The sequence below is a fragment of the Ruditapes philippinarum genome, unplaced genomic scaffold (assembly GCF_026571515.1).
Source record: "Ruditapes philippinarum isolate M1 unplaced genomic scaffold, ASM2657151v2 ctg8825_1_1_1_1, whole genome shotgun sequence".
Classification (NCBI taxonomy): Eukaryota; Metazoa; Mollusca; class Bivalvia; order Venerida; family Veneridae; genus Ruditapes; species Ruditapes philippinarum.
The window spans coordinates 19,639-39,475 of NW_026863381.1; the positions used below are offsets into that span (position 1 = coordinate 19,639).

General features: G+C 32.8%; 1 protein-coding gene across 1 annotated transcript; it reads right to left on the minus strand.

Annotated features, from left to right (window-relative positions):
- Nucleotides 1-12,844: 12,844 nt before the first annotated feature.
- On the minus strand, nucleotides 12,845-19,476 carry LOC132721950 (lethal(2) giant larvae protein homolog 1-like). Its single transcript, XM_060706337.1, has 5 exons — nucleotides 19,278-19,476; nucleotides 14,764-15,049; nucleotides 14,089-14,315; nucleotides 13,372-13,593; nucleotides 12,845-12,905 (listed from the first exon to the last, which is right to left on the minus strand). The coding sequence occupies exons 2-5, from the start codon at nucleotides 14,809-14,811 to the stop codon at nucleotides 12,845-12,847; spliced, it is 558 nt and encodes a 185-aa protein (XP_060562320.1). The 5' UTR covers nucleotides 14,812-15,049; nucleotides 19,278-19,476.
- Between the last annotated feature and the right edge of the window lie 361 nt (nucleotides 19,477-19,837).

Here is a 19,837-nt window from a genome sequence, read left to right on the forward strand (position 1 = left end):
TTTTCCGCTGAAACATTCACAATTCTAGCTGTTGCTGATTGCAATTATATAAAATTAAATATTTTTGTTCAATAAAAGAACATTTATTATCGGCTATTTCATCAGGAATCGTAAAACAAAATTTTTAAATTTGTTCTTTACGGCAAAATTTACCGTGGTTGATGTGACATTTAGAAGACAAATTTTACCGGTAGATTTATTTTTGACATGTCAATTTTTATGTTAGTCTGTGTCTAAATTTTTTTATTAAAATCAATTAAAAGTTTTTTGTGTAAATTCTCGACATACAGATAGATAAAGGTTAGCCATCATACCGTATTTCTGTACGGTGAATTTGCGGTCTCCGATCGGCAATTATTTTAGGCTAAATAATTCAAAGTGTTGGACTACTTTTTGGATTTTTTTACACCGATTGCATTAATAAACAATTTGAAATTAAATTCTTGATGGGAATCGTGAATTTTTCATCATATTTTTGTGTAATTTTAGCATTCCTTAGATTGTGTTTAGACATTTTCCGGCTCAAATTGCCGTGCGAGATTTTTTCTCATTTCACAAATTTCTCTGAGATTTTGGTGATATTTTTGCGAGAAATCGCGGAAATCGCCCCCTAGAATGATCCCTGCCAGTGTATTGCATAATTTTGTCTCTGTTCTGCACCTTAAATATCTAACTTTTCGAAAAACATAACATTTGGCGGGAACAATCGTGTTACATGTACCTGCTCGGAAACATTTGTTCGCGGTAGAACTGAAAATATTCGATTTTGTCGAATTTGCACGGACACACGTTTTTAAATGTACATAACCGTGTCAAAAATCATGATTGACCTCGAATAAGTGGCACCCTGTTTTACGCCATATGATTCAATGATCGGGCCTCATCCAAATTTGAAACATAAATAATACGACAGCCATAGGTGACACTTTCGCGATTACATTTATTACGCTATAGTCACGTTTTATTAGTTGTCAACACTTGATCATGTCTATTTTAACTTCTAAAGCTTTTATATATAAAAATTCATAGACCACGCTTTTCCCAAAATGCCAAATTAATATCGCCTTGCGCTCAACATCGAACCTTTCGCTTTTGACTCCACTTCTTTCGAAAAATATCGATTTACAAATTAAAAAAATCCACCAAAAGTAGTTTATTTTGCACGAAAGACTAACTTACTCAGGGCTGGTAATCAAAACTGCGTCGTATCCTACAAAATGTAAACAAACGTCGCTATCCTGGAACGATTAAGTATGTTTTTGTTTATAACTCTTTTTGTTCGAAATGGTATGTATTAACACTCTCCACTTTTTTCCGCTTCGTTCGGCATATGTTGCTTGTACAAATAAAAAACACACTTTAGTATGAAGGTATGTTAATATGCCATGTCTTTAGTCTGTGGAAAATTCAAAGATTTTAATTCTATATAGGGACAACTTCTTCAATACTATTGACACATTATATCGCGCATATATCTGTATCAAATTTATCGGTACCTTATCATTTTGCCTAATCATCAACATAATAATCACCAATATCATCATATAATAATAATGATGATGATGATAATACTTATCATCATCAGTGTCCTCCAACCACCTCCTTCTCCTCCTCATAATATCAGTGTGACATTATCTCTATTTCTTATTAGACAATCTCAACTATCCCTTTTTCTCATAAAATCATTTTGCCTTATCATCAACATCATCATCACCACCACCAATATCATCACAAAGGAATTTGAAATAACTTGGCACAAATGTTTGTTATGATAAGACGATGTGTCATGCGCAACAACCAGACCCCTACCTCCAGGGTGAAGGTCGCACTTGCTCATTCAATGTCAACATTTTCTATTGAGGGTATATGTCGTGTATCTATTTAGGGATTTTGTAAATACTTGCGACAATTGTTCACAAAAATCAGACGATGTGTCATGCGCAAAAACCGGTCACCTACCTTCAAGGTCACACTTGGAGGTCAAATATCAACATAGTCTGTTAAAGGGTATATTTTGTGTCCGGTCCATAACTTTTTCATAGATCAAAGGATTTTGAAAATACTTGGCACAAATAGTCACTATAATAAGAGGATGTATCATGCGCAACACCAGCATTCCTACCTTCAAGGTCAAGGTCACATTTAGAGGCCAAAAATTAACATAGTCTGTTATAGGGTATATTTTGTGTCGGATCTAGAACTTTTTCATAGTTCAAGGGCTTTTGAAATAACTTGGCACAAATAGTCACAATAACAAGAGCTGTCGGTAGGACAGCATGCTCGACTATTCTAAGTGCTTGATAGTAAAAGCGCCTTGATAATGTTCAATTTTTTAAGTTCACAAAAGGGCTAATTTTTTTTATAAATTCATGTTTTAGGCCTTAGGAAGAGTCTAATTATACAGTATTGGCTTGACTATTCGGAAGGTAATGTCACAAGGGTGTTTTATTGAGTATAATAATACTAATTACCAATGAATACATAAATTTGACAGAAATGGTACAAAGGCTTGTTATTAAGATGTTTTATGAAGTAAATCACTGCTTTATTATTATGAATGCATAAAATTGTCCCAAAAAGGCACAAACCCTTCAGTAGTTATTGAGAAAACAGCTTACAAGCAAAACTTTACCATGAATTTCTAAGTTGAAAAAGGGGAGAAAAATCAGCCTAAATGCAAGATAGAATTATGGATCTTTGTCAGTGACCTACAATTATGACCCTAAATGCATATGTGAAGTTTTAAATAAATATCTTTAAAAGTTATTGAGATATGTAAAACTTGCATGTAAACATTAGCCAAGAGACTAAGTAGAAAAGGGGATATGAATCAGCCTTAATGCAAGATAGAGTTATGGAACTTGGTCAGTGACATACAATTATGACCCTCCAATTATGACCCTAATTGCATGTGTAAAGTTTCAAGTAAATATCTTTGAAGACCTTTAACCTTTAACCAAAATTTCTAAGTTTCAAAGGGGCAAATAATTCTGCAAATATTGCTGGCAGAGTTATGCAATTTTGCAAACTGATGTACATTGTTACTATGAAAAAGTGTTTTAAATTTCAATTGAATATCTCAAGCAATAATTGAGATATTTGACTTTACAAAAAAACTTTAACCAAAATTCTAAGTTCCAAAGGGGCATAATTCTGTCAATATTGTAGGCAGAGTTATCCAACTTGTCAATCTGATGTACCTTGTTACTATAAATAAGTATTGTAAGTTTCAATTGAATATCTCAAGCAATAATTGAGATATTTGACTTTACAAAAAACTTTAACCAAAATTTCTAAGTTAAAAAGGGCCATAATTCTGTCAATTTTGTAGGCAGAGTTATCCAACTTGTCAATCTGATGTATATTGTTACTATAAATAAGTATTGTAAGTTTCAATTGAATATCTCAAGTAATAATTGAGATATTTGACTTTACAAAAAACTTTAACCAACGCCGACGCGGACGCGGACGCCGACGCCGGGGCGACTACAATAGCTCTTATATTCTTCGAATAGTCGAGCTAATAAGACGATATGTCAAGTACAACACCTGCACCCCTACCTCCAAGGTCAATGTCACACTTAGAGGTCAAAGGTTAACAGAGTCTGCTATTTGGTATATTTTGTGACCCGTCCATTACTTCTTCATAGATTAAGGGATTTTGAAAATACTTGGCACAAATAGTCACAATGATTAGATGATATGTCATGTGTAACATCTGTGTCCCTACCTCCAAGGTCAAGGTCACACTTGGAGGTCAAAGATTTACATAGTCTGTTATAGGGTATATTTTGTGTCCAGTCCATAACTTTTCCATAGATCAAGGGATTTTAAAAATACTTTGCACAAAAAATCACAATAATTAGACGATATGTCAGACGCAAAACATGGGTCCCTACCTCCAAGGTCACATTTAGAGGTCAAAGATGAACATAGTCTGTTATAGGATATATTTTGTGTCCAGTCCATAACTTCTTCATAGTTCAAAGGATTTTGAAAATGCTTGGCACAAAGTCACAATAATAAGACGTTATGTCACACACAACACCTGCACCCCTACCTCCAAGGTCAAGGTCACACTTAGAGGTCAAAGCTTAACATGATAGATTTTTAAATTATGTGTTTTATGTTATTTCTTTAATAAATTTATTGTTGCATTGCAGATCTAGCATTTATCATAATTTGGTACTGAATGTCCTGAGATACATACCAAAAGAAATAGCACAATTTTATGCTTCATATAAAACTTCCCGAGGCGGGGGGCGTTGGTAACTCTGTTAAAAATGCTTGTTAATACACTGTAACAAGCTGCAGGGTTTACTTTTAGGTCACAAATAATTTGCTCTCTTCATCAAGCACTAGTAGCACTGCCTTACCCCGTTAACTTGGATATTTGTTGTTGTTTTTTCCAAACCTCTAAAATGTGAATAAAAACTAACCATTTTGTTTTTATTGTTTTTATTCATAGATTACTTCCACCATATAATACACTGAACCATCTCTCACAAAAGCTTTACAAAAAAATAAATGAAGTAAATAAAAATCATAAATGCTCTACATAATGTACGATTCATGTATTTCAGAGAAATGAGGGGTTAAGTACTAGTGTAAATTAATGTTTTGTAAAAATATATTTTTGCACGTTTAAATATTTTCTAATAAAATATGTTTGAATTCTGTAACATCAAGCATTGTACTATGATGATATCAAGCATTGTACTACGATATGAAGCATTCTAATATGATGATATCAAGTATTGTGCAACAAATATCAAGTACAGTGCTATGATGATATCAAGCATTATATTGTGATATCAAGCATTGTACTATGATGATATCAAGCATTAAATTATGATATCAAGCATTGTACAAAGATGTTATCAAGCATTAAATTATGAAATCAAGCATAGTACAATGATATCAAGTATAGTACTATGTTGATATCAAGCATTATATTATGATATCAAGCACTGTACAATGATGATATCATTCATCTATATATTAGAATCCTTCTAGCGTATGACCTCCCTTTTCATTGTATGCAAAATTTCACATAGAAACTTCAATGCAAGACTAGACATCTAAGTCAAATGTATTTTGTACTTAGGCCATATCCTTTACATTAAGTTTTCGTACATTTGAAAATCAGATAGTATTAGACGTTGGCTTCACTGGTATAAATCTATGACTTACAACATCGACTACAGAGGAAAGTTTTACCAATTATCACACCTTAGTAAGCAATAAAGGCACATATACATTTTGCGTGCAATTTAATACAGCAAATAATGCAAAGGTTAACGAAAAAAATATTAAAAGGAAAAAATTCACAATCATTTTTTTTTCTTGTAGAAATAACATTTGTCAACAAAACACGAGTTCAGCATAGTTAATTTACTTCACAACAACAGAGTAAATATATAAAAAATATGTTTTAATTAATATAAGACTATCATAAAACTATCATTGTAATTTCAGATGAAATAAAGTGGTAACAATTGCTGAACAAAAGGGACTTACATGACATAAGATGAAATAACCAATATATAAACATATTCTAATACAACCATTCAGAATCACTATATTACTTGTAAACATGATGATAAAAAAAAAAACAACGAATTTTTTATTAGGCCTTATTGCGTAGAAATGTGTACACATTCAAATATCATGTATATTCGTATATAAGATTATTTAATTCATATACAAGAATGTATTATGCTAATGTTTTACATGTATACTTAAAATGGCTACATATGTTATTCCATCAAGGAAAAGTATAAAAATAATACGATGACATAATATCCATGACTGGGATGATAATTTTGTAGATTTCACCTTCCTTTTAACAACTTATCCCTTTTTTTTACACTGCTGATATGTATTGGACTTTCCCTGATCTCACTTTGGCACAGTCCATTTCAAGTTTAAGGGATTTCAGTATAGCAATGCTTATCATTGTGCAGCGAAACAGAGCTATCACTAAATCAGTAATGAGCCAGATCAAACTGCACGCCGCACACCGAGCCTGACCTTGGTCGATACTGGTGCCAGAGTCTTTGCAGTTACACTTCAAGCATTGTAAGGATTAACATATTAATTTTGTTCATTCCATAAATACCCTCAAAATCATGTTTCAATCAATATAAAAAAAAATCTGTAAGAATTTGGTAACAATTAAATATTGCTTAGTCTTTACAATATATCGGTATCATCAACAATCTTTTAAGAACACAACATGTTTTGGTGATGAAGGTTGGTTACTTGGCATTGCACATGTTAACATTATACACATTATGTTTTACATCTGACCTTGACATTTACATTACATTTTCTTACAACACTATTGCATTGACTATGAGGATGAATAACATTTAGTTTTAATGAAGTAAATGATGAATAATATATGAAAATGATTACGTACTAAAATTTTGTACAAGATAAGTTAAATATATCATAAAAATAGAAATGGACAGATTGTTAGGAACCTATAGTGTAACAGAAAAAAAAATGACAATACTGAAAGGGGGAATAATGTACACAGTAATCATATAAACAAACATGTTCCCAATGATATAACAATATGACATCTTCTTTATCGTAAAAAAAAATATGTAAAATTGCCTATTATCAAATTACGAACACATTCCTCAGAGCAGAAAAGTAATCTTAGAATATTTTTTTGTATGAAAAAGCAATGAAGCTGGGACTATATAAACACAAGGAATTTCATGGGTTCAGATGGAATTTCAGTCTTAATGATTTTTGAACAGCAAAATTAATATGGTAAGGCAATTTCAAAGAAAGTGAGCAAAATGCACCAATCAGAATGTATAAAAAAAACAACAACTGGATTTCTTTACACCTTAAATCAATACACTAATATCTTGAATAAATCATATTGACCATATTTTTTTTGTATAACATGCATTCGCTAATTATGAAACCTTGAAAATTTAAGACTATTCCTGTAATGTTGAGAGCAAATAATAAGTTAGTCTCAAAATTGTGGCTACTTGTCATCAGATGTAAAGCCACATGGTTAAAAGTTGTTACATTAGTAAAAGAAACTGTCAAGAACATAATCTAAAGCTCTAAAGGCAAGTCCTTTGCAAAGAAACAAATTCTGAACACAAACACCAAAGCAATCAGGAGTCTTCCAAACAGTTCACATGACCCTTCAAAGGTCAAGGATATTTTAGAGGTCAAGGACATTTTAAGAAGCTGCAGTTATCTCTTCATCATGACCATTTTGCATTGCATTATTCTTCTGTTTTTCAAGAGCTGGGTCATCATCATCAACTTTGTTTTCACCTATTTTTTCACTGATCTTAATTTCTTCGATCTTTGCTACTACCTCAATCTGTAATGATACAACATATCAAATTACTATACATTATCACATTACTATACATTCTATAATCATCCATAACTTAGCTTTTCACTGCCTTATTTCATATCCAAAACTTCCCAAGCTTTCAATCTTGGAGTATCCAATTTTACTTCCTGCAAAATCATGATCAACAGTATTATAAGTTTGATTAACCTGCACAAACAGGCAGGCTAAACAATATCTGTAGAAACCCCTTGACACAGGCCTGACATTATAATTATCATTGTTAATATTTGAAGAATTCATAACTCTTTAAATACTTAAAACAGCAACCTTCAAGTGATCAAATCTTGGGCCACATTTTAATTCAAATCTATAAATGTTTCATATTATAACATATATGCATAATCAGCATAAAATAATCCATAAACTACTACAGGAATTCTATAATTAAGATTTTAGACCAGTCTTAATAACTTATAAGCAACTTCAGCCAGTTTTAATGCTTTCAAGCCATACATCCACATGATGCTGAAGTAGTAACACTGACAAGTGATTTGTTAATTAAAACACGTGTGGGAAAAATCCTGACATCAACTATTAATGCAATTTTATTTTAAGTGTATACATTAAATTTTATTTCATTGTACACTTGTAAATCATTTTAATAATTGACAATATCATTCATAATTTAAATAGAACATTAATTTTGTTTTAGTTATTATAATAATAATTATACAAACAAATAACTGTAGATTATATCAAGCATAATAAACTGAAAAAAAAAGAGATTAATTAGCCTTTTTGCTCGGAAACAACAACATTTAATGATCTAATGTAAAACTGAAGTCCCATAAAAAATGTTAACATTTTGTGAAATGAAAGACAAAATAAACTTGTGTAAAAAATGCAATGTATGAAAAAGATATAATGATAGCTATGTTGACACATGCTAGACATACAACAAAAGGTGATATATAATGACAGAATGATGCATGTTTATGTATTAATTCAATACAAATCTAGCAGTTGCTACGACTAGCTTTCATACATTATACTGGAAATTTATGCACAATATACAATTGTTTATTTTAAGTAAATACATGTTTATAAAATGATTACAATTGTTAATGGATATTTTTATCAACAATCTTATATACATGAATTTATGGTATATGTATAAGTTAAATAGAAATCAAAGTGTCTGTGTACAAGGAAATAGCTTGATTTAAGATTTGAGCCGCGTCACGACAAAACCAACATAATGGGTTTGCAACCAGCATGGATCCAGACCAGGCCTGCGCATCCGCGCAGTCTGATCAGGATCCATGCTGTTCGCTATCAGTTTCTCTACTTGCTTATAGGGTTTGTAAGCCAACAGCATGGATCCTGATCAGACTGCGTGGATGCTGGTCGCAAACCCATTATGTTGGTTTTGTCATGACATGGCTCATTTCTTTGCAATTGAATAATTCCTCCTCTAGAGTACAATAGATTGAAGCCAAGTTTAATGGGGCCAAACACAAGTTACATAACTTTGAGTAACCTCACAATTTTCATTGTCTAAATAACATTAGCGTTGACCTATAATATTCTAAGAACGCAGGCCAGATCTGATAATTTATCATTGATATAGTTAAGGCAATCAAGTAGCTGTTTAACTTTACAAAACATCCACTCGTTTCCTCATAAAAAAAATATCAACTTATTTCTTAATCTTCTGTTTTTAAACTGCAAGTCCTATTGAAATAATAAGTGAAGATTTGTTTCAATCTTCACTACATAGACTACTTGCTTGCCTACAGCTTTTTCATCTTAAAGAGACCAGTTCAGTTCATGACAATAACTAAAGCTTCTTTTTGACTTCACACATGCACAAGTACTTGCAAAATATAAAATCCAGGGTACAAGTTCATGAAGTATATTTTCTTCACTTTGGGTTGGAGAAAGTAGATTTACTATCTTATCATTACATAATTACATATAAAGTTACAACAATGTGTTAGGTGGTTGTTTTTGGAAGTAATATAGAATAGTTTATCTAACACCAAGGTATACTAGGAGCACAATATATAGCTATCTCAGTTTTGGTTTTTCCTCACCTCAACTTTCTGCTCGGGAAGCTTTAGTGTCATCGGACGTGTTTTGTTCTGGCGCGTCTGTAGGAAACAAAATTATACACAACACATATACTTAAGGCGAAAAAACATCTTTTTTTTTTTATAAATGAAGTAAAAACAAATAAAAGCCAGAAAATAAAATCAGTCAAAAGTATGAGGTTATTTGCAGTATGTTACAAATCCAATTATGCACCTTTTTAGCATTAAGGACAAATTAAATTACCATATACATTTCCAACATTGAATAATAATTTCAACAAAACTACTTAAAGATATTCTATGCTCATCTGTTGGTAAATATTTTTTACTGCATAAATTTTATGAAATTTACAACAATGTCATCTTACTGAATTTGTCTAATTGAACAAGGGAATTCACAAACTAGAACTGGTCCAGTTAATTTGGCCCTTTCTTGAAAAAGACTGCTAGTGTTGTTTTCTTAAAATGGCAATATGTTGTCGAACTATGTACACCTATATAGTGTGTAGAGTTAAACATAAACAATTATCTTCTCTGTGTGTACTCAAAAGATTTTTTTAACATCTTAAAAAGATACCATTATGGCTAATGCAATAATCAGTGTGTTTTTTTAACATCAAATTTGAGCATAAAATATCTTTAAGATTGAATTAATTAAAAATCAATTTTGATATCTTTCAACTATTTATCATGGAAAATTAATGTACTTTAATGTTCTTGTAATTATGCCAAGTCTATAACAATGCATATGGTAATTATCAACACCAAAAAAAAGAGGCAATAATGCATATTTTAGCTTTCAGCTCTGTTCCGACATTTTTATAGAGAAATTACCATGATACATGTTAACTAACAGAAAATATCAAGTCATTCACTAAATTCAGAGCACATTTTTGAGCCGTATCACGACAAAACCAACATAATGGGTTTGCGACCAGCATGGATCCAGACCAGGCTGCAGGTCAGGATCCATTGCTGTTCCCTATTCAGTTTCTCTCTACTTGTAATAGGGTTTGTAAGCATGGATCCTGAGCAGACTGCTCGGTGCGCAGGCTGCGTCTGGATCTATGCTGGTCGCAAACCATTATGTTGGTTTTGTCATGACGTGGCTCCTTTTTATAATGTAAAGCTTTATCAAACCAAATCTTAAAAGTATCTTATATGCTAGAGCTGAAACCTATGTAACAGTAAACAACAAAAATTCATGATAAAATGTAGTTTTATCGAAACAAACAGTCAAGGGCAACTCATAATCCTTTCAAAAGAAGCTGGGTAATTTGCAATCATTCTAGTTTGGTTGTGCTAAAAATTTCCAGTATTATATATTCTGAACTTATCAAGAAAGCTAACAAAATGCTGCTGGAAGGAAATGAATAAATATGAGCCGTGCCATGACAAAACTAACATAATGAGTTTGCGACCAGCATGGATCCAGACCAGCCTGGCGCATCCCCGCAGTCTGATAGGATCCATGCTTGTTCGCTGTCAGTTTTTCTCCACTTGTTTAATAGAGATTGGTAAAGCGAACAGCATGGATCCTGATCAGACTGCACGGATGCCGCAGGCTGGTCTGGATCCATGCTGGTCGCACTACGCATTATGTTGGTTTTGTCGTGACGCGACTCATATGTTGAAGCAATGAGAAAGCTGATTGTTACATGATATAAATGCTGGTTACTGCATAGAATATGATATACAGAAGCTTGGAGAAGACCATCCTGGACCAAATATGTTCAAATAACTCATAATTTCAGTGCAAATATTGTAATGTCTTCTTCATTATCATTTCAAGAACAGAAGTGAAATAAAATTATTCTTTTCTCATTGTTTAATTAACAACAAATTCTTCAAATTTGCCATTCACTGGGTAGGATTATTAAATTTAACTTTACATTTAAAATTGTTTTTTGTTTAAAAAATTTCTATTTCGTAATTTACATACTTCTTACATTATATCAACAATATTTTTTTTATGTATTTAAATTATAAATATTTTCATTTTCTAAAAAGACAAATTCTAATTTCAAACAATTATTGAAATATATCGCTATAAGAATATATGAAAAACCAAAAATAGAAAAAAATATCACACATTTGATCCAGGTTGGTTGTGAACATACAAAAGAAATTCCCAGTGCAAAAAAAAAGGGGCATCACTTTCATGAAAAAAAAAAAAAATCTTCATAATCAGTAATTACCTCCCCTTGTGTTACTTCTTGTGCGATTACAGTTGTCGCTTCAGTTGTAGTATTGAAGTAATTGTTGTTGTAGTTTCTGATGTGGTTGCCTCGGTAAACAACTGTTTCCGATGCATTACTTGTGACACTCGTGTCTCCAGTATGATCAATTCTGTGTAAATAATATATAACTATCTTTCTAGAATATTTATATAAAACTTTTTTTAAATTTTTGTTTGTTTTTTGTTTAAGTCGCACCAAAACAGTATAGGTCATATGGGCAGCTTTCCAGCTTTACTGGTAGCGGAAGACCTCAGGGCCGTCCGTGCATAATTTCAGGCACGAACAGGCACCTGTGTAGACCATCTATGTTCCTAAAGCATAATAGTATAAATTATGCAAAATAAAGTATCTTTCTAAACAATCTGACCAAATCTTTTTAAGACGACCAAGAATTTATTTATTGCCTAATTCAAAGTAAAGGAGTCCTTTATTTATTACAATGATCCATCATTTATTTTATAAAGGATATTGGGGACCATTAGCAGACAAACATGCAATGAAAAAATTGTGGAAACATAGAATTTAATACAGAACCTTTTTCTTTATATAATTAATATATGAGACTTGGATACTTGGGATGTATTTCAATTATTAAAATACTTAAAGTCAAACTAGATATTGAAATTGGACCTTGACTTTACGACTCCAAAAATCACAAAATTGTCAATAGTTTGTTCAGTTGATACTGGAAAAAGTAGTGTGTTAAATGCGGTTTAAAGAGGCAATTTCAAATAATAATTTAATAACTCAAATTTTCAGTATCATCCTAGCAGTGCAAAGAAAACTATATAGCATCATATTCGATTTAATATAGAGCAGTCGTTCCATTTATCAAAATATCTGAATATATAATTATTTTCCAAATAGCAAGGATTTTATTAGTTTATATTATATATATATATTATGTATATATATGTGACTATATGTGTTCAAACAAATATACACACATTAGGATTATACAGTAAGTCTGCAACCATGCAGGTCTCATCTTTTACATTTCAACAATTGCAGTAAATACATGATAAAATCTTTAAATCATTTGGTATTATAAAACATCAAACTTTCATTCAAGTACTATGTGAAATTTTAGATGTTTAATTACTTACATGCAACAAACTATCTTGAGTAATTCTGCATCAAACTGTGGTGTTCTTGCCATAGAATCCACAGTTTCATTTAGTGCCTCGATATATCTCATAATCATACTGTTCTCCTTGAGTTGCTTCCCCTTCTCTATATTATAAAAACAAACATGATAACATAACATTACTCTACTGTCAATAATCATAAACAAATTGACTTTTTCATTGCTTATTGTTAAGCACCTCATGTCATGACAATTAGAGTGTATATTAGAACAAAGCAAGCAATAGAGAAAAAAAACTTTTTTTTTTTTTGCAAAGGCCTTTTTTCCATTTTGCAGCATGCAAGCAGTGCAATACTAACAATAAGCAATGAAGAAAACCTTTCAGTTGTTTCATTTCCTATGGGTGGTAATTTAGCACACAATAAGGCATTGAAACTATCTGATTGTAGCCATAAAAAACAAATTTAATTGTTCAAATCAAAAAATAAATAGTGAAAACTATTAATATATTTCTACAGCAAATTTTACAATTTACAGCTGTCCTTTTAAACCACTGTATTTCTCACACTTCAAAAAAAAGAACAAAAAAAAAGAAAGAGAAAAGTAATCTACCCTTCTTTGGCTTGTTGTTCCTCACCACCCTCGGCTCCAGCCTCTGGCTCTGTTTCTGTTTCGGGTTCTGGTGGAGGCTCGGGCCTCATACCTTCTGCAAGTTCTAAGGTGCATGTTGGCTCTCCCTGTGTGCGTGCCGACAGTGATATCCTTTGGTATTCAGATGATGTTAGGAGGAAGAAACCCTGGCCATATCTTGTGAAGATGAATGAGGTGATGCCACTGTAAGCATATACAATCACTTTGTTGGAAACCATTATATATAAGCATGTATTGCACACAAGAAATTCTATCTTTCAAAATCAAAATGTGATGTAGTAGTGGCATAGTCTATTGGTTCAAACTGCGTCTCAGGGGCAAGCCATTGTTTCTTTGAGCAAGAAATTTTACACTCATTGCTCAGTACTGATTGGTTCCAGGGAAGGATTCAAGAGTGTGTCTATAAGCTTATAGCTTCCTACACAAACCAAAATCAAATTGTGTATATACCAAAATCACTAAACTCTTTCATTAAGTGCTTAAAATAGAATGAATATGATAGCAAATATCAAATATGCTCAGTTTAAAATATCTTAACACGTAACATTTATTGCTGTTTCTTTATAGAAAAAAAAATTCTATCAAACAATATTGGCTACATTTAGTATTTGCAAGCAAAGTTGTCAAGACATTCTTTTTAGAAATGCATAAAACTTTATTGGATAAACGAATGCTTACTTAATATCTTCCCTTCTGATGGCTGAGGCCTGCATCTGTTGTCTCAATGTAGAAACAGAATAAACACTCAGTTCACCAAGGTTACTTAAACATGCTATGTCATTCTCAGAATAGTTTTCATCTGACCGGCTGCGGAAGTTAACAAAAGCTACTTTACGTATTCTTGAACCATCTACGGCTGTTAGCTTAAACTTCCATTTAGCTTTCAATTGTGGCAAGGTGAATATCTATAAATAGTAACAACATAAAATACATTATTAAGACATATTGGTTGAATTTTCTGTCGCTTAGACTTATTGAAAATGAAAGTTTGAAGGATTTCTTTATGTTTCTTGGTATTTCTTTTATCCCTACGCAACTTATTTATCAGTTAATGAATCAATAATGGATAAAATCTTGATTGTGAAATATGCTTATATCTACTATATCATGAAAGCAATAATATAATAATAATAATGAAAGCAAGATAGGTTATTGCTTTATCAAAAATATTACATCAAGGTTATTGCTTTATCAAAAATTCTACAAGATAGGTTATTACTTTATCAAAAATACCTCATCAAGGTTATTGCTTTATCAAAAATACTACATCCAGGTTACTTCTTTATCAGAAATACTACATCAAGGTTATTGCTGTATCAAAAATATGACATCAAAACAACAATTTTTAGTAACCTTAAGTTGCTCCTCTGAACAGATGATAACGGAATGATGTGAAGACATATCTGGTGCTTTAGCTCGCTCATGTTGTACTTCCAGTGATTCAGGCAGTATCCTAGATTTACCATCACAACTCCAATAGAAATAAACTGGAGCGTGGTGCCGCAATTTTATTTCCTTAGCTAGTATAACAAGTTACAGAGTCTTCGTTACGTTTCTCACCCACTCGGGACTGTTACATTATAAACAAATACATGACCCCCATTTGTTCCTACCCACAAAGATGGATTATGAGAATGACCTGAAACACAAAAATATTTCAATTTCCACACTTCCTATGCCAAAGTTATGTTATGGACAAATAATTCTTGGTACTTTAAATATCAATTTAGTAACATATGTATTTTTAATCGTTACCTTATATAAAATCTTTTTTTTTTTTACTAAAATTGTTCTATATCACATACTTTATAGTTCAAAAATACATTAAATTTTCTTTACAGTTTCAAATTGGTTTTTCTTTTTGCAATTAAGCAACAATATACTAAAGACAAGATTGCATTTGAGAAAAATGCTATGCCACCGCAATAATACAACACTAAATGGTAGTGTAGGAACAGATTTTTTTGTTTCTATACAATTGAAGATTGTCATAATGCATATCTAATTCTTATTATCAGATTAGTGGTTAAATCTATTGTTAACTCAACAAGAGGGCCATGATGGCCCTGAAATCGCTCACCTGTATATAGGCCCCCGGGGCGGGGCTAATTTTAACCCAGGGGCTTTTATTTGAACAAACTTGGTAGATCCCCATTTGAAGATGTTTCATGATAAATATCTAAGCTCTAGCTCTTAGAAAATCTTTAAGTTTTTACTAAACACATATAGTGAAAAACAATGACCCACACCCTCTGTGCGGGCTAATTTTGTCCCCAGGGATTTTATTTGAACAAACTTGGTAAACACTCACTAGAAGATAATTCATGCTTAATATCTAAACTCTATCTCTTTGGGCTTTTTAACAGAACGTTTTTTCAGTTTTTACTATATACATAAAAGGAAAATCAATGATCCCAGGCCAGGCCAATTTTTTAACCCCAGGGCCCTTAATTTAACAAAAATGGTAGACACCCATTACAAGATGTTTCATGCTAAATATCTTAGCTCTAGCTTTTAAGATTTTTTAAAAGAAGATTTTTAATGTTTTAACTATATACATAAAAGGAAAAACAATGACCCCCAGGGGCGGGGCCAATTTTGACCCCACGGCCTTTATTTGAACAAACTTGTTAGACACCCACTAGAAGAGGTTTCATGCTTAATAGCTAAGCTCTAGCTCTTTGGGTTTTTTAAAAGAAGATTTTTTAAGGTTTTACTATATGCATATAGGGTAAATCAATGACCCCCTGGGGCGGGGCCAAATTTGACCCCAGAGCTTTTATTTGAACAAACTTGGTAGACACCCATTTGAGGATGTTTCATGCTAAATATCTTAGCTCTAGCTCTTTGGGTTCTTTAAAAGAAGATTTTTTAAGGTTTTACTATATGCATATAGGGAAAATCAATGACCCCCTGGGGCGGGGCCAATTTTGACCCCAGGGCTTTTATATGAACAAACTTGATAGACACTGACTAGAAGATGTTTCATGCCAAATATTTAAGCTCTACCTCTTTGGGTTTTTTAAAAGAAGATTTTTTAAGGTTTTACTATATGCATATAGGGTAAATCAATGACCCCCTGGGGCGGGGCCAAATTTGACCCCAGAGCTTTTATTTGAACAAACTTGGTAGACACCCATTTGAGGATGTTTCATGCTAAATATCTTAGCTCTAGCTCTTTGGGTTCTTTAAAAGAAGATTTTTTAAGGTTTTACTATATGCATATAGGAAAAGTCAATGACCCCCTGGGGCGGGGCCAATTTTGACCCCAGGGCTTTTATTTGAACAAACTTGTTAGACACCCACTAGAAGAGGTTTCATGCTTAATAGCTAAGCTCTAGCTCTTTGGGTTTTTTAAAAGAAGATTTTTTAAGTTTTTACTATATGCATATAGGGTAAATCAATGACCCCCTGGGGCGGGGCCAAATTTGACCCCAGGGCTTTTATTTGAACAAACTTGGTAGACACCCATTAGAGGATGTTTCATGCTAAATATCTTAGCTCTAGCTCTTTGGGTTCTTTAAAAGAAGATTTTTTAAGGTTTTACTATATGCATATAGGGAAAATCAATGACCCCCTGGGGCGGGGCCAATTTTGACCCCAGGGCTTTTATTTGAACAAACTTGGTAGACACTGACTAGAAGATGTTTCATGCCAAATATCTAAGCTCTACCTCTTTGGGTTTTTTAAAATAAGATATTTTAAGGTTTTACTATATGCCTATAGGGTAAATGAATGACCCCCTGGGGCGGGGCCAATTTTGACCCAAGGGCTTTGATTTGAACAAACTTGGTAGACACTGACTAGAAGATGTTTCATGCCAAATATTTAAGCTCTAGCTCTTTGGGTATTTTAAAAGAAGATTTTTTAAGGTTTTACTATATGCATATAGGGAAAATCAATGACCCCTGGGGCGGGGCCAATTTTGACACCAGGGCTTTTATTTGAACAAACTTGGTAGACACCCATTAGAGGATGTTTCATGCTAAATATCTTAGCTCTAGCTCTTTGAGTTCTTTAAAAGAAGATTTTTTAAGGTTTTACTATATGCATATAGGGAAAATCAATGACCCCCTGGGGCGGGGCCAATTTTGACCCCAGGGCTTTTATTTGAACAAACTTGGTAGACACTGACTAGATGATGTTTCATGCCAAATATCTAAGCTCTAGCTCTTTGGGTTTTTTAAAAGAAGATATTTTAAGTTATTTCTTTCGGTTGCCATGGCAACCAGAGTTCTGCATGGAATTAAATTCTTTGAACAATTTTTAAAGGTGACCACCAAAGGAACATTCTTGTGAAGTTTGGATGAAATTGGCCTAGTGGTTTATGAGGAGATGTCATTTAAAGTAAAAGTTTACGGACGCCGGATGGCCGGACGCCGGACGAAAAGCGATCACAAAAGCTCACCCTGTCACTTTGTGACAGGTGAGCTAATAAAAGATCAGAGTAGGAATATATCAATGCACTTGAGTCAAGTGAATTTGGTGGTGAAGGTCATATTTCACACAGCCTAAAATTTCATGACTGCATCAAAGGACAACATGTAATACACTTTGTCAAAATCTAGGTCAGCTGATATCAAAGTTCACTTTTAATTTTGACACTAGAGGCAAAATTTGAACAACTTTGGTAGAGTACCTATATATGATATCATTTAACAATTATTAAAGCTCTAAGCCTTGTACCTTCAGACAATAAGATTTTTTTGATTTTTTACTATATGTATATATTGAAAATCAATGACCCCAGGGCGGGGGCAATTTTGACCCAAGGGCTATTATTTGAACATTCTTGCTAGAGGTTCACTGCACAATGTTTCATGCAAAGTATCTAACCTCTAGCATTTGTCAATTGCTAGAAGAAATTTTTTTAAAGTTTTTACTATAAGTTTTTACTATGTAATCATGAGGAAAATCAATGACCCCGGGGCCGGGCCGATTCTGACCCCAGGGCTATAATTTGAACAATCTGGGTAGAGGTCTATCTGATAATGCCTTATGCAAAATATCTAAGCTCTAGGCCTTTTGGGTCTTTACAAGAAGGTATTTTAAATTTTTACTATATGTACATATAGTGAAAATCCATGACCCCCGGGGCAGGGCTGATTTTGACCCCAGGGCTATAATTTGAACAATATTGGTAGAGGTCTACCAGACAATGCCTTATGCAAAATATCTAAGCTCTAGGCCTATGGGTCTTTACAAAAAGGTATTTTAAGTTTTTACTATATGTACATATAGTGAAAATCAATGACCCCCCGGGGCGGGGCCGATTTTGACCCCAGGGCTATAATTTGAACAATCTTGGTAGAGGTCTACCAGACAATGCCTTATGCAAAATATCTAAGCACTAGGCCTTTTGGGTCTTTACAAGAAGATTTTTTAAATTTATTCTTATAATTCCTTTTGGTTGCCATGGCAACCAGATTTCTGCATGGAATTAAATTCTTTGAACAACTTTGGAAGCCCTTCACCCAAGGATCAATCCTGCCAAGTTTGGTTGAAATTGGACTAGTGGTTTTTCACAAGAAGATTTTTTAAGTTCACTATATAATCTATATAACACACACACACACAAACAAACAAACGAACAAACACACACACACACACACACACACAGGTGAATCGCTATATGCCACCGCATCGCAGATGCTGCGGTGGCATAAAAAGGTCATAATTATTGTCATAAAAGAACTGTGCTTAGCGTACAGAAAACAATTCTAATGAACTAAAATAAAATTTCAACATCACAGTCCTTCACTTAGCACTTTGTTCTTTAAAAGCCAATTAGAGTATAAATTATTTTAAAGCATCACCCAAAATGTTCAGATAATTGCATAAAATATTGATCTCAAAACAACTATTACCATTTACAATGAAAGTGTCTGCGAAGTAAAGACATCTGACCATAGATGCCATGGAATCTTCCGTAGACCTGAATTCTACGCTACGCTCCACTGGTTTAGGTTCAGATAAAGCCGGTGATGCCGGTGGCTCACCTGCCGCGGCTGTTGATGGGCCAGCTTCAGGGCTAGTTTTCTCTTCACTGAATTTTTTATTTAACAAATAATGTGTATACAGACTATTAATATTCAATACTTAATTTCTGACCTACATAAAACAAGGGCACTAAATAAAAGTAAGCCAAAAATGTCAGGAGACTGAGCACAGGCCTTTTTTAACAGCTTAAAACTTTTTTGGTTTGTGTTCAAACTACAAAGTCTTTAATTTGTATATGATGGTGATAAATCTCTTAACAATTTAAGAAGTTAATTTGTCCTTTATATCAAAATTAAGAACCATAATCATTTTTAATTAAGAACTACTATCATTTCTCTCAATATGGTAAATATAGGGCTGAAGACAACTACTAAAATCTTAAAATTACTTAAAGGCAGATAATTGATAAATGGACTTACATATAACA

Excerpts from the sequence above, each read along its gene's own strand:
- LOC132721950 (XM_060706337.1), bottom strand. The coding sequence starts at position 14,811 with ATGTCTTCACATCATTCCGTTATCATCTGTTCAGAGGAGCAACTTAAG. Across the intron at positions 13,594-14,088 it reads ATCAGAAGGGAAGATATTAA|TGGCATCACCTCATTCATCT; the intron begins GTAAGCATTCGT and ends ATATGCTTACAG. Across the intron at positions 12,906-13,371 it reads GAACAACAAGCCAAAGAAGG|AGAAGGGGAAGCAACTCAAG; the intron begins GTAGATTACTTT and ends TTTATAATATAG.